Source organism: Quercus suber, unplaced genomic scaffold (assembly GCF_002906115.3).
Source record: "Quercus suber isolate HL8 unplaced genomic scaffold, Cork oak 2.0 scaffold_539, whole genome shotgun sequence".
Classification (NCBI taxonomy): domain Eukaryota; kingdom Viridiplantae; phylum Streptophyta; class Magnoliopsida; order Fagales; family Fagaceae; genus Quercus; species Quercus suber.
In genome coordinates this window covers 106,354-122,393 of record NW_027069987.1, presented here as the reverse complement: position 1 = coordinate 122,393, position 16,040 = coordinate 106,354, and the positions used below count along the sequence as shown (strand labels likewise).

The following is a 16,040-nucleotide window of genomic DNA, read 5'->3' as shown; positions in this document are numbered from 1 at the left end:
TATTGTTGACCCCGACTGGTGATTATAATTTTCTTTTTGAAATGGTCTTGGTCTGTAATTTCATAATTGTTGACCTCGACTGGTGATTGCAAGAGTTACTGAATGCTGAATCTAAACGCACATCCAAATCTTCAAACCTTTCAGTAAAATTTCAGGCACCAGTAGACTTTAAAGTTATTATGTACTCCAGTAAAAAATACAAGTGGGGCATGAACTGGTTGAATAGTAAATGTCTGAATTAACTACAGATGGCTATTGATTTGTCTAAAGCAACACACATCCAAATCTTCAAACCTTTCGGTAAAATTTCCAGAAAGAATCCCATGTGAAACTTTGAAAGAAGACTGAAACTCTAAGTCTAGAGTTTGATGGGACATCTTATTAAAAAGAAAAGATTCGGTTCCATGATTTGCTATGAGATTCGGTTGTGTTATTAAATTTTCTCCATAAGCCCACTTCCCTCAATAACAAGGATTAGGTTCCTTAAAATTTGACATCACATTTCCTTGAGCAGTATATTTATTAAAAACAAAAAAGCAAAATCAGGATCGGGAGATCCTGATTGTTGGATTAGGTTCCATGAAGATTCATCAAAAAGAAAAATAATAAGGCCAAGATTAATATTTATAAAACAAAACTGTGATTAACATTATATATTGGGAAGAACTTGTGTCCAGTGGAAGTTTCCACTAGACCCATCTGGATTCGGACACGTGTCCACAATCTAACGTGTCCGGTTCCACTGACACAAGCCACACCCTTATATATTTATACTGATTAAGGCAATTGGAAGGTTAGCTGTATTATTCGTAATAACGTAGCCCATATAGAATGGCATCTTTGAGAAGACAAGAGTGTGGGACATGAAGTGGTTGAAGATTAAATTTCAGGAATTAACTACATATGGCAAGTGGTGGCTATTTGGTTACAGTTCCTCTTAACCAACAACCACGCTACCGTATAATTAATGGGCAAGGGTAGTCGGTGCTGTCAAGACTGTCACTCATTTAATTCAATTTTTCTTTTTGGGCCAAACAACTTTTATTAGGAGTAGTTTTTAAAGAAAAAGTCTAGAGACACCCAACATGTCTGCTCACCACTTAATTACATGGTAAATTGCAAATAGTTGAGAAATTTTTTTTTTATTTTTTAAAAGAACAAAGTTTTCCTTTAAATTAGTTTAGAAAGAAACTCTATAAATTTATCATATATTTTTATATTTAGTGAAACTTTTGAAAATCTAATCATTAGATTGCATGTTCTTATTACATCCTTAATGCTTACAAAATTTCAAGAAGATTAAAGATCAATTGCTATGTCATCGTTTCTTCTCAAAAAAAAAAAAAATGCTATTTCATTAAATAAATGTTATAATTTCAAGTTTTTGTGATCTAAAGTTGTATATAAAAAATAAGTTAATTGATCAAATAGTAAATAATATCGAATTGGAATAAAATTTGATACACATGTTAAAAACATAAGAAACATGAAATTCAACGGTTAGATTTTCAAAATTCACACTTAAAAAAGAAATATATGAGAAGTTTTGATAGCACATAAACATTTTTTTTTTCTTCTTAAAAACACATTAAAAATATAATATCAAATATATTTTTTTACATTATGAGTATTTTAAATACGTGTTTTCATATATACAATTTTATAGACTTCCCACGCATTTAAGATCAATGTTACATTAACCACTACACTTGCTGACTTCCTAATGTCTCCCATTGAATTCATATTTTATTTATTTTTGTTTTACAAGATTAATAGTTTTTCATTTTATTTTATCACTATTTACTTAATAGTATTTGCTAAAAAAATTTTGTGTTCAATTATGCTTTTACATCATTACATGTGATTGTGAAATTTGTAAATTTATGATAAAAATGATTTTATTTTTAATTAAAATGCCTTTTAATTGAAAGATTACTGTAAACAAAATTTTGTAAAGCTTGTTTATATTTTATTAATTCTATTCACTTTATAAAAATAATGAAAATTCATTTGAAAGTTATTTAAATTGCTTTAGATTTTTTTAGGTAAATTTTTATATTTTTACACATTTAATACTTTTATTTGTATTTTAATTAATGTTAAATTAATTTTAACTTCATCACAGTTCAACCTTGGTTGAACCTCAGTCCGACCTTAAAAACCTTGAATATCCAAATATACCTGAATTGTTTGAAAAGGGTGGCCGAATGCCTGAATCTCATCATATCCAAATATGCAAACCTTTCAGTAAAATTTCTAGCACCAGCAGACTTAAAAGCTATTATATACTTTATTATGGGCGTTGGTTGATCCTTTGCATTTCAAATGCACGCAATTTACTTTCTGAATGTAAGTAGTTTGACACTTCGTAACTTCTATTGTTTTTTCCTAATGGCAATGCAGTCAAGAAAAAAATTGCGTTTCTTTTAATTGATTTAGAGCACTCACATAAGTGGGTGCATAATAGAAAAAGATGTAAAATTTACACAATTTCTCCTAAAATTAAACCGCATCAGCTTGTCTATTGTTGTGTAAATATTTTATTAATTTTTCTCTCATCATTATACCTCCACGCTCTCTCTCTTCTTCTCCATCTCACTCTCTATCTCTACAACCAATCAATCCGTCCACCCACCTCCCAACCACCATCACCACAACATTACATTTTACAATACATAATAGTCCGACCACAAAATCAATGGGAAATCAAACACTCCCACACACGGACACACCAACAAAGACAAAAAAAGCATTGTTGCAAATTCGTGGTTGTGGGTCGGGGGTCGATTAGAACAGGTCTCGGTGCTTGTGGTAGAGATCGGTGTTGTGGGTTGATTTGAACAAGTCTCTATGCTTGTGACAGAGATGGATGCTTGTGGCAACTTAGGGTTTAAACATAGGGAGAGGTCATCTGACCATGAAGGAGAGGGAGAGGCAATATGAGCAAAGGAGGCTCCAGCTCATGCCCATGGAGGCTTAAGTGGAGAGAGGCGATCTAAGTGTGTTTAGAAATGGGTGGAGAGAGAAAGTGTGTGTTTAGAGGAATGGGTAGAGAGAAAGAGTGTGCGTGTGTGTGTTTAGAAAGGTTAAATGGGTAGCTAAGAGATAATAAAAAGGTGAAAAAAAAAATTATACTTAGCTAATAAAAAGGTGAAAAAAAAAATTATATAAATAAAATAGTGTATAATCCATAATCTAATATGAGAGTTTTTGAGAGGTCGCCATGTAAAACAGAAAAGTAAGATTTTAGATAGAAAATGTTAGATGAATTGATGCCTCTTACCTTGCAAATCATAAAGGTGATCTAAGATTACCTACGGTTAATTTTATTTATTTTAAGAATAATTTTTTAAACACACACATAAGAATTTTACACTCACTCAAGCTCAACTCATTAGCTCACCTAGAGTACCCAGTCAAAAGGGTCTAACCTGTGACTACGTAGACCAGGGTAGAATTTTACACTCACAATCTTTTTTCTTAGAATAATTTTTTAAACACACACAGTAATTTTTTGTTTTTTTTGGTGAAAAACACACAGTATTTTTTTTTTTTTTTTTTTTGGGGTAAAACACACAGTAATTGCTTCCTGTGTGTGGCCACAAATATAAGAAAAATTTATTATCAAATATTTCATGCAAAAGTAAACAAATGATCATGCTTCAACTAGGAAAACAATTTATTTGATGTATTCATCAGAAAATTATGTTAAAACATAGTAGTTTAAAACAAAATACCATGAAAAAATGACATGACAGCTTACCTGGGAAGGACATCTGCAATTAATTGAATTTAGCTACGTCAAACGGGTGGGGCTTGTAGTACGGCGGCATAAATACTAATAGAGACCTATTTTGTCATCATCAATGAAACCCTGGTGCTCCTGCATTTGCGCCAAATAGACTCGCACCTTATTTTGTCAAGCTCAAGTAAGGCATCAATCATACCAACAGAAAAATGTCTAGGCCTCTGTAGAAGCGACGCCTATTTTGTCATCGTCAAGACCCTGGTGCACTCATATTTCCACTATATAGACGCCCTATTTTATTAAGCGAACCCAAATTTTGCACATCGGAAATGAAAAAGCAAGGAAGTGGATTTTCACATGCAGCAATGAGTCTCAGACTATTGTGTCCAATTCACTTCCACGCCATCCTTCTCTTGTTCATTGCACTCCTGCATGTAAAAATTCCTACTATTTTTGCTGGTAGTAGTACTTCCACCTTCAGTTATTTTGGTGGGAATGAGACGGATCATCAAGCTTTGTTGGCCTTCAAAAAGCAGATAACACATGATCCTGAAAACATTTTGAGCTCGTGGAATGATTCCCTCCATTTCTGCGAGTGGGAAGGTGTTACGTGCGGCCACAAGCATAGAAGAGTCACTGTATTAAATCTGAGTTCCAGAGGTTTGGTGGGTTCCTTGTCTCCATTCATAGGAAACCTCAGCTTCATTATGGTAATCGAGCTCTACAACAACACCATTGGAGGCCAAATCGTAGATGAAGTTGGTCGTCTACTCAGGTTGCAACGATTGGGCCTGTCTATTAACTCCTTCCAAGGGAAAATTCCTGCAAACGTTTCCCATTGCTCCAAACTCAAATATCTTGCAATTGGTAAAAATAACCTCTCAGGGTCAATCCCAAAGGAGCTTGCTTCTTTGTCAAAGATAGAGATTCTTATTGTTCGCAACAACAATCTCACAGGAGGAATCCCACCTTTCATTGGAAACTTAAGCTCTCTCCAAGTTTTTTCTGCAGCCGGTAATGCCTTTGGAGGACACATTCCAGATGCATTGGGTCAATCAAGAAGCTTAGAAATGCTTACACTGGGTTACAATACACTCTCTGGTTTGATCCCTCCATCTTTATATAATCTTTCGTCTCTTACTTTTTTAACAATGTTTGGAAATGAGCTTAGTGGAAGTCTTCCTACAAACTTATTCCTCACCCTTCCATATCTCCAGTGGTTTCAAATCTATGAAAACCAATTTACCGGATCTCTACCAGTCTCATTATCTAATGCTTCAGAGCTACAATATTTCGCAGTTTACGCAAACAATTTTATGGGAAAATTTTCAAACAATTTTGGACGGTTACACCATTTGGTGGAATTCGTAATTGATGAAAATAATTTCGGAAGTGGAGATGATGATGAAATGAATTTCTTGCAATCTCTACTCAATTGTAGCAGTTTACTGAGAATAAGTCTTGAGGTGAATCAATTCGAAGGTAAGTTGCCTAATGTTTTTGGTAATCTTTCAACCCAGCTTACCTATTTTGCGATTGGCCACAATCTTATTTTTGGAGAGATCCCTTTAGGGATGGGTAATTTGGTTAACTTGACAATCTTATTTATGAATGATAACAAATTTACTGGGACAATCCCAGATGATTTTAGCAATCTTAAAAAGTTACAACGATTACATTTATCTAACAACAAACTCTCAGGAAGGTTACCAATTACCCTTGGAAACTTATCATTGTTATCTGAGTTGTTCTTAGATAATAACATATTGCAAGGAACTATCCCACCAAGTATAGAAAATTGCCAAAATTTGTTGTTGCTAGATCTTTCTCAAAACAATCTCACTGGCACCATTCCAAAGCAACTCTTTGCAATTTCCATGCTGTCAATTTCACTTAGTTTAGCACAAAACTTTTTCGTAGGATCACTACCATCAGAAGTCGGTAACCTAGTCCATTTAAAGGTGTTGAACTTATCTAAGAACAAGTTGTCTGGTAAAATTCCAAGTAGCCTAGGCTTTTGCACAAGCCTCGAGTACCTTTATGTGGAGGGTAATTTATTTCATGGAGAAATTCCAACATCACTGAGTACTTTGAGAGGTATTCAAGTCATGGATTTTTCTCGAAACAACTTCTCTAGTCAAATTCCAAATTTCTTGGAGAAACTCTCCCTCAAGAATTTGAATTTATCCTTTAATGATTTCCAGGGAGAGGTTCCAACAAAAGGAGTGTTCGCAAATGCTAGCACAATATCTGTTGTTGGAAACAACAAGCTTTGTGGGGGCATATCAGAACTCATGTTGCCCAGCTGCTTAACTAAAAAAGAGAAGTGGTCCCTCGCACTCATAATTGAAATCTCAGTGGCATGTGTGCTCCTTGTAGTTGCCATAGTGTCTTTTTTCTTATTTTATTGGCACAAAAATATAAGAAAAGATGAGTCTTCAGGATCTACCTTGAGAAAGTCGCTTTTGAAAGTGTCTTACCAAATGCTTCTCAAAGCAACAGATGGGTTCTCATTAACAAATTTGATTGGTGTGGGTAGTTTTGGTTCAGTGTATAAAGGTATCCTTGGTGAAGATGGGTCAATTGTTGCAGTCAAGGTACTAAATCTTCAACGTCAAGGAGCTTTAAGAAGCTTCACCTCTGAGTGTGACGCCTTGAAAAATATTCGTCACCGGAATCTTGTGAAGATAATAACCTCCTGCTCAAGTGTGGATTTTCAGGGAAATGATTTTAAGGCTCTAGTTTATGAGTTCATGCCAAATGGAAGTCTAGAAAAATGGTTACATATGGATTTGGAAACAGATACCAAGCAAGTAGAGATACAAAATTTGAACCTTCTTCAAAGAACAATCATTGCCATTGATGTTGCATGTGCGCTCGATTACCTACACCACCATTGCCTAGTGCCAGTTGTTCACTGTGATCTAAAGCCAAGTAACATTCTTTTCGATTATGATATGACAGCTCATGTTGGAGATTTTGGGCTTGCAAAATTTCTTTCAGAACTTACAATTCCAAAACAAAGCAGCTCAATTGGAATAAGGGGAACAATTGGGTACACTCCTCCAGGTAACAAAAATTTACTGGTCTTTTAATTGTTAATATATGCTTTCCCACATTAACCATGAATACATTCATTTTTAGATCCCTAATTGTCATGTGAATGTATTATTTATGTCAAATATCCTGAATGACAGAGTACGGTCTAGGAAGTGAGGTGTCAACCAAAGGGGATGTCTACAGCTATGGAATCCTATTGTTAGAGATGATAACAGGAAAAAGGCCCACAGATCACATGTTTGAGGGAAGCTTTAACCTTCACCATTATGCTAGCAAGGCCTTGCCTAATTGTGTAACGGAGATTGTTGACTCAAAGCTTTTAAATAATGTTGATGAAGTGATTGATAATCATAATTTTAGCCCTACAAATAGAAAAGAGGAGTGTTTGATATCCATGGTCAAGGTCGGAGTAGCATGCTCTATGGATTTGCCACAAGAACGATGGGACATTGGCAAGGCCATTTCTGAGCTGCATTTGGTCAGGGACATTCTTCTTGGCTCTAGGAGTTAATGCAACATGTTTGACTACATGGAAGGTCAAAAATCATACTTTTCACCCTCTTAATGTTGGTGTTAATTAAATAATTTACTTACTTTGCTATTTTCCTCTTAATGTTGTATCGCAGGCCCATAAAGTCTACGATCCTTCAAAATTTTACAATGGATGGAGAGATTCTTCTGGCATACTAGATAAGCATGGTCATGGTTTATTGCATAAGGAGTGTTCTGCATGTTTCTTATACCTTGTCTTATATTTGTGTTTTGTACGTTTGTGAGTAACTCAAAATAATTTCCCTCAAACTTGTATCTATGTTTAATTCTATTGATATTATGCTTTGAAAATTAACTATTTAATTTAATTTGTAGTTGTAATATATTCAAGCAAATAATAAGATGTATTTCCCACTTGCTACCAATTCCTCGTCAATACGTTTTTCTTCAATGGTCGAGGTTAAATAATAAAAGGAAGGATGATTTGTTTATATTAATGCAAATCACATATATCCATGCTATGGTTACCCAATTTTCAAGAACAAAAGTAATCACGTGATAACAATGCTTGCCAAGATAGAATAAGGAGTAATAGTTTCCATTCATGTTCTTCCAAGATCATGTTGGCTAGTCAAATCTGTTAAGGAGTTAATTCTATTCTGCTAGTGATAAGACGAAATTGCAATATTTGGAGTGACCTAATCATGGTTGAGAACCATTAAATTAAAGACAATCTATTTTATACACGACTTTTCTAAGAAGCTCCATAAGGTCCAAGTTTCTGCATGTCGAGTAAGATGAGTTTGTATATGATCCTGTAATCAGGTATGCCAAACAATGTATTAGATTAAGGACAAATTTGGCTATAAACTTGGTTAGAGCTTTAGACTACAAACCATTCTCAGAAGTTATTATGGGTACTTTTCAAGCGCAATGCACACAACTCACTTAGAGCATCTCCTAAAAGCTCTATAAACCCAAAATTTGGAGAGTACACCCACAAAAGATTACTCTAACAGTCTCTCTAAATCACTGTTCATGAGCAAAAAATTGTTTGCTAATGAACAATGGCTCTCTTGGTCTGATGACATACAGTTTATTAGCAAAACAATTTATGAGAATAAAAAATTCAACCAATCAATTAAAATATTCAGTTTTACTTAATATTTACAACTGCTACAAACTCATCCCAAATTTTTTTTCTCTCTCAGTCGTCTCTAAACTCAAGAGGGAGACACAATCAAAACAAAGAGAAAATACAATCTTTCATATAAAATAAAACTGATCAAACAAAAACAAAAAAATAAAAAAATAAAAAAAATAGAACGCCAATCTGACCCATATGCTAATTAAGCTGCATGTTCCTAGAAGTGGGGAGGAGGAGGAGCGGCATGCATGACCGTGGATTTAAAAGGCCAACTCTCTCTAGTCTTTGTTCTCTACCAGTGATCTATGTGTGTATGAGAGAGAGAGAGAGAGAGAGAGAGAGATATGTTCTGGAGATCAAGAACTTGAAAAACAAAAAGTAAAGCAAAAGTGAAGATAGAGATAAGGGTAGGTGTACATGTGTGGAGGAGAAAAACAAGAGAAAAAAAAAATATGGATGAAAAAAAAATAATAATAAAGAAAGAAAGGAAAAATAATACAAAGAATAAGAATTTAAAATTGAGAAGTGTTACACTATATTTTCACAATAAATTTTAAGTGACAGATTGTTATTAGTTGATATTGGTGTGTAAAAAAATAATTTAAGTGGTGGCTTCAAATTAGAACTGGTAACAACTTACCACATAAGATTTTGTTGTGAAAATATTGCAAAAAAATGTTATAGACGCAACACTTCTCATTAAAAAAACATGTAAAATTGTTAATGTTGTTTGGAATTTGTAAAATATATACATTAGGAATGAATGAAGAAATGTTAAAAAAGAATAAAGAAATAATATTTTAATGGGATAGAGAAAAAGATAGAGAGTCTGTTAAAAAATGTATTTGAAAAAGTAAGTAAAAGAAAAAAGTCACTATTCATTCTCCAAACAAGATAGAAATTTAAAGAGATTGCTAAAAATGCTCTTAACCATGCTTAGCCAACAAACAAGTGAGTCATGTGCAAAGTACACATTTCAGCTTCTTAAAGTAGTTTGAAGCCTAATGCTACAATAAAGTTTGTAGCCAAAGTTTTTTCGTAGATTAAAATAGATTGTTATTCACATAAACTCTAACGTAGTGTTGATGAGAATGTGCCATGTTCCTCTCAAACCGATTCTTCCAAAACATAGTAGTAGGAAATTAAAATGCCGATAGAAATACCTATTCTCAGTGGACACATGAACGTACTCCATCTTCAATTGCATACTAGATAAGCATGCTATTGGTTTATTGAACAAGAAGTGTTCTATTTGTTTCTTATACCTTGTCTTATATCCGGATTCTATGAACCTGAGTATTATGCTTGGAAAGTTAAGTATGTAATTTCATTTGCAGTTTTAGTATTTCAGCCAATAATAAGTAGAATTTTCCACTTGCTTCCCATTCTCATTAATATATTTTTCTTCAAAGTTATAGCTCAAATAATAGATGGATGTTTTTTTTTTTTAAAGGGATGGATGTTTGATTTGGTTATATCAACGCAAATCACATCTGCAAGCACTACAAAAAAAACGCTTATTAGCAACCAAGAATTTTTGACGGACCCAAAAAGCCCTCTCAAAAAATATTATTTGCAATGGCAAAATAAAGCTCTCGCAAATACTTGGTAAAATGTGAAATATTTGTGACCAACAAAAAAAGCTGTCGCAATTATGTGTTATAGCCGTCACAAATACTAATATTTTGGAGGGAAATTTTCCCTCCATATTATTTGCGAAGGACAATTAAAAATCTCTTGCAAAAAGTGTATTATTTGTGACGGTAAAAAAAAGCTAATATATTTCCTTTTCTACCAAAAAAAAAAAAAAGCTGTCACTAATACTAAATTATTTGCAAGGGCTAGGATCGACCTTCACAAATAATCATTAGAATGTCAAAAAATTTGGAGGGAAATATTCCCTCCAAATTATTTCCGAGGGACAATAAAAATCCCTTGCAAAAAGTTTATTTTTTGTGTGGGTTAAAAATATGTCCTTACTAACACTAAATTATTCGAAAGGGCCACATTGACCTTTGCAAAAAATCATTAAAATATTAATTTTTTTTTGAGATAAAAGTTATTCTAAAATTCAAAGAAAAATAAAAAGAAACGTATAAACATATACCACTTTGTATTCTTTAGATGAACCTTTTGTTTACGTCTAAAAAAAAAAACCTTTTATATATATCCTATATAAGAAAGGTCTGTCCTTATTTTCTAAATAATTGTACCCATAAAAAAATGATAGCACTTTCAACTTCAAAATGATAGCCTAAAATTCAAGAATTTCAGCTTTTTGTACTTTCTCTCTCTCTCTCAAAAGTGAATAAAAATTTATTCTCATTAAAATAATGCATAAAATATGAGTTTATAGATCAAACGGTAAATTACATTCGATTAGCATGAAAATTGGCATGCATGTTAGGAATATATAGAACATGTAATCCAACAGTTGGATTTTCAAAATATGAATTCAATAATAAGTTATTGAGTAGTGTAACATTTTTTAGAGTTACGTCAGGTGTAACTTGAACCCAACTCTATATTTCTTAATTCAGTGTGAATTTTGACAAATCTACCCTGATATTACATTATCTTAATATATTTTTCATGCTTACAAAATTTCAAGGTAATCAAAGATTAATAGTTATATCATCAATCAATAGTTTAAATTCAAGTTTTTGTAGTTTTAAATAAGTAAATTACATCCGATTGACATGAAATTTGGCATGCAAGTTAAGAACATATAGAAAATGTAATCCAACGGTTGGATTTTCAAAACATGAATTCAATAATAAGTTATTGGGTGGTGTAACATTTTTTAGAGTTACGTCAGGTGTAAATTGAACCCAACCCTATATTTCTTAATTCGATATGAATTTTGACAAATCTACAGTTAGATTACATTATCTTCATATATTTTTCATACTTACAAAATTTCAAAGTGATCAAAGATTAATAGCCATGTCATCAATCAATTGTCTAGATTCAAGTTTTAGTAGTTTAAAATAATGTATAAAATATGAGTTTATAAATTTAATGGTAAATTACATCTGATTGGCATGAAAATTGGCATGCAAGTTAAGACCATATAAAACATGTAATCCAACAGTTGGATTTTCAAAATATGAAATCAATAATAAATTATTAAGTGGTGTAACATTTTTTAGAGTTACATCAGGTGTAACTCGAACCCAACTCTATATTTCTTAATTCGATGTGAATGTTGACAAATCTACTGTTAGATTACATTATCTTCATATATTTTTCATGTTTACAAAATTTCAAAGTGATCAAAGATTAATAGCCATGTTATCAATCAATTGTCTAGATTCAATTGTCGTAGCAAAGCAAACTGATACCGGAAACTGTGTTCTCTTTAGTACAAAAGGCCATTTAGATTCAGAAGGGGAAAGAACTATTCTTGGAATGAATACTTTATCTCCAACATGAGATCTTGATATCATTTGAGCTTCCAAAACCCATTTTGATAACTGAGTGACTAAAAGTCTGGTACCATTTCAAAGTCCAGCACTTTGGTTTAAATTTCAAAGTAGCATTATTGGCAATCCTAGTTTCAACCTGAGTTTATGGTTTGGAATACCAGGGAACTTCAATGAATTGAGAAGCTCTATTGGATACATGACATCTTGATCTAGAATGTTGGTTGAAGCTTTACATATTGAATCTGCACTAAGATATGTTTCTTCATCAACATTAATAAGGTTAATCATGTAATCATTTATGTCTTCAACAACTTCATTTGTTGGAGCTAAAACTGCCCTTTCTTCTAAATACTTAAATCATTGAATTTAGTATGGAAGTCAGGGTAAGTAGCATTCACGATATCATTGAAAGGATGACTACCCGGTTGAATTAGTAAGTCGTGGTATTTCAATCAATGCTTCACTTTCACTATTATTAAGTTCACCATCACCAATTTTCAATATCCATTCAGCAAATTCTCTTGCAGCAATATCACTTAGATTTTCTGTCAACCTCATATTTTTGGTCAAAATGAAAACTCTACAATTGTTCCATAATGAAGAATTGTTAATTGATGCTTCAAGTATTTGTTCTCTTCGTCCTTTAGCTATGACCGGTAATATTTGTCTAAAATCACCACCAAGAACAACTGTTTTTCCTCCAAAAGGTTTGTCTGCATTGTTGCTGGCAGTAAAATGTAAAATATCTCTTAGTGAACGATCAACAGATTCAAAACATTTTTGGTGTGTCATAGGAGCTTCATCCCAAATTATAAGACTTGCTTTTGTCATAAGTTCTGCAATTTGTGAACCTTGTTTAATTCCACAAGTTGAATTGTTTGTTACAATTATTGGTATTTGAAATCTCGAATGAGTTGTTCTTCCTCCTGGCAACAATAATGCAGCAATTCTAGATGATGCAATTGCAATGACAATCTTTCCTTCTGAACACAATCGACATATAAAGGTTTTCCAAAGATAAGTCTTGTTCCTCCATGTCCATATACAAATAAGAAGTCACCTTTATTTCTCAAAACAGAATCAATTACTGCATCATATATATACCTTTGATCAAAATTAAGACCATTAAAAAGTTCAATATGTTCCACTACCAAAGAATCTCTATCATAATCCAATTCTTCTTGTAATATTCTATTATTACATTGTCCCAGAAGCAATGTGTTTGGATATGGCATTGTTTCAAATTCTTGCAAAGACCTTCCACTTCTTATCAAAATTTGTTCTATATCACTAAGTGCGTAATTCTGCAATTGGAAGTCATCAAGATGTAGATTGTCATAGCGTAAAACTACTCTCTAGCGATGAAGAATGTCCTCGGATAATAACCGCTAATTCGAAATCCATAATTTATCGAGGTTAGAAACTTCACAAAAAATCAACATTGTGACGAAAAGCTCACAAAGTTTTTTTCCTGAAGCCCAATGTGATGCATGACACTCTTTATCATCATCAAGAAAACCAAGTGCATAACATGCTGATCTGAAATCTGAATACACTACATTATTTATAGTTCTTATTTCTTTAAAAGATCGAGCTTCTTTAACAACATTTAATAACATCCGTAAATAAAAACGCTCTCCACTTGTAGGATGAGCATAGTATATATGCCCTATACATCTTCCAGACTTCCGCAATCTCCATTCCTTGTCTCTTTTATGCCAAACCCATTTTGTTGGAGGCTCAGAATAAGTCAATTCCCTTTCTTCTTCATACAATTCATTTGCTTTCATCCACTCTATAAATTTACTTTTTCTGATATCTGGTCTATCAATAACATAATCTAAATACTCAGTATCTTTAAAAACAACTGGCTATTGATTTTCGATATGGAAACTAAGTCTTTGAACAGTTGGTTGTCGATAGTGGATTTCAAACTCAAATATCCTCCAGCATGCCTCTATGGCAGACACATATCTACAATTTAAGTATCCCTTAACTTCATCCGTGTCTATCATATTTTGCATTCCAGTAGAAGCACCAACATATAAATTTTCTTCAAGAATCAAAGTTGCACGATCAGGTCCCTTCGTAATATACTTGAATAAGTATTTGATAGACCTTAAATGATTACACCACTCGACATTTATGTGAGGTTGCAATTTCACCAATAAGTCAATATTGTGAGGAACTATATATCGATTATCGAGTTTAACTCCGTTTCTCTCAACATATATTCCATTCTTCCTTCTTCTATATATTGGGAAACCATCATTATCAACAGTGGTTTGAGAACAAAATTTCTTAGGAAAGTGCTTCACACATTTGTTCTCAATCATACAACTTGCCCTTGAATTTATAGATCCACAAGGACCATGGACCATGTATTGTTTGACAGCATCATAAGCTAGTGGTTCCTTATTCAAATCTGGAGTTTCTGCTGAGATTATCCTATCGATTTCTACTGCTATAGGATGTTTGACATCATTATGTAGAAAAAGCAGTATGTGTGCATGAGGTTGGCCTCTCTTTTGATATTCAATGGTGTAGACAACTGGTACCAAAATATCAAGTTAATTATATTAATATAGAGTAATTATGAACACCAAAAGGAATAAGGAATCACTCTTCCAAAGTGTCGACCATGCTTTAAATTGTTTAAAAGTTTATCAAGTATCTTAAATACTCTTGCAACCACATCAGGTCGGTCTTCAATTTTTTGCCCAGGTTTCCTAGATAGGAAAAGCTCAATTTCTGCCCATTTTGCATTGCATGTGCAGGTAATAAACAAATTTGGGTAGCCAGCCCATCTATAGATCGCCATTGCATCTTGGTAATTTTCGATCATATACCTTGGACTTCCTGTGAAACTTGAAGGTAAGACAAATCTTTTTCCAGCAGATGCAGGGGTGGTATCACCTCTCATAACCGCATCCTTCAGTCCATTATTCAAATCAATCCTCAACTTTTCTTGATTATTTTTCACCCACATAAGTCTTATTGCCTCAATACATGTATAGGCATCTACATCAAATTGCTGAAATAATCTACCACCAGAAATCAATGTATGTCCCTCACCATCCCGCTTTTGCAATCTGAATGCATAATACTCTCTCATAGTAATGAAGTCATTTGTGTCAGATCAGATCTGATCTATATTTCTGCACAAAATGCCAAGCCTAAAGCCATCCTCACCATATGGAAATAAAAGAGGATATTGCAATGCCATGTACGATGGATGCAACTCATTGATCCTATGTAACCCCCCTTCTTTTAATTCCACAATAATATCACGATATGCATTATCAACACCAATATCGCCAACAATGATTGCAGCAATTTTAGAACATGTAGGAAGATTGTACTCTCTTCCATCTATAGTTTGTGAGCCAATAAGACGTAATCTTAAACGATGAATATCACGTTCTATGAAATGATCTCTAGACATACGAAATATCTTCACCAAATTGTTTGACTCATCAAACATTTGGACCAATGCGTCAATGATAGATGGATCAAGGTCTTTATTAACTAGACCACTACTAAAGGCATTCATTCTATGTTGGACTTCATTTTTAGTATCATAGAAATATAGCTGTGCAAATTGTGGGTCCCCACCGTTATTAGGAAGAAGTGTTCCAATCCTATGATGGGTTTGACCATTAAGTCTAAAAATGTAAGGGCCTCTACCATCATTAACTCTATTAACCACCTTGCCATCAATGGATGTCATTGCAAACATTGTGTTATAACTCCTTATTTGAGTTCTAAATCTTTTAGATCGTTGTCCACCAAGAGGATCTAACAACTCATTAAGAAGAGGAGGTGTTTTTTTAAGCAAAAGCAACTTCACCTTACCCTCCATACAGCACAAAGAAAATTTTGGAAATCTAGGCCTTTTAGATTTTACACTTCTTTCTTCATACCATAACACTGCACCACAATGGTTACATACATAAGAAGGTGGGCCAAAATTCCAAGCTTTAATAACAATACCAGGTGATTGTAATGAATAGTTTTCATGATTGACTACCATATTGTCTATCCTTTTTCTTTTTCTTTTTTCAGTAATGACTTTTTTTTTTTTTTTTTTTTTTTTTTTTGCTTCCGTAACTTTTTTTTTTAAAGTATTTTTTCTTTTCTTTTTTTTTTTTTTTGATCGTTTTTT

At 33.1% G+C, this 16,040-nt stretch overlaps 3 protein-coding genes across 3 annotated transcripts; 1 reads left to right on the top strand and 2 right to left on the bottom strand.

Annotated features, from left to right (window-relative positions):
• The first annotated feature begins 3,888 nt into the window (after positions 1-3,888).
• Positions 3,889-7,714, top strand: LOC112022427 (receptor kinase-like protein Xa21). The gene is made up of 3 exons (XM_024055022.2): positions 3,889-6,817; positions 6,946-7,344; positions 7,435-7,714. The coding sequence occupies exons 1-2, from the start codon at positions 4,078-4,080 to the stop codon at positions 7,317-7,319; spliced, it is 3,114 nt and encodes a 1,037-aa protein (XP_023910790.2). The 5' UTR covers positions 3,889-4,077; the 3' UTR covers positions 7,320-7,344; positions 7,435-7,714.
• A 4,578-nt stretch (positions 7,715-12,292) lies between these two features.
• Positions 12,293-14,990, bottom strand: LOC112018681 (uncharacterized). Its single transcript, XM_024051208.1, has 5 exons — positions 14,516-14,990; positions 13,831-14,426; positions 13,600-13,746; positions 12,936-13,179; positions 12,293-12,858 (listed from the first exon to the last, which is right to left on the bottom strand). Exons 1-5 carry the CDS (start codon positions 14,988-14,990, stop codon positions 12,293-12,295), a joined length of 2,028 nt encoding a protein of 675 aa, XP_023906976.1.
• Positions 14,991-15,014: 24 nt separating this feature from the next.
• On the bottom strand, positions 15,015-15,614 carry LOC112018670 (uncharacterized). The gene has a single exon (XM_024051197.1). It carries the CDS (start codon positions 15,612-15,614, stop codon positions 15,015-15,017), a length of 600 nt encoding a protein of 199 aa, XP_023906965.1.
• Positions 15,615-16,040: the final 426 nt, after the last annotated feature.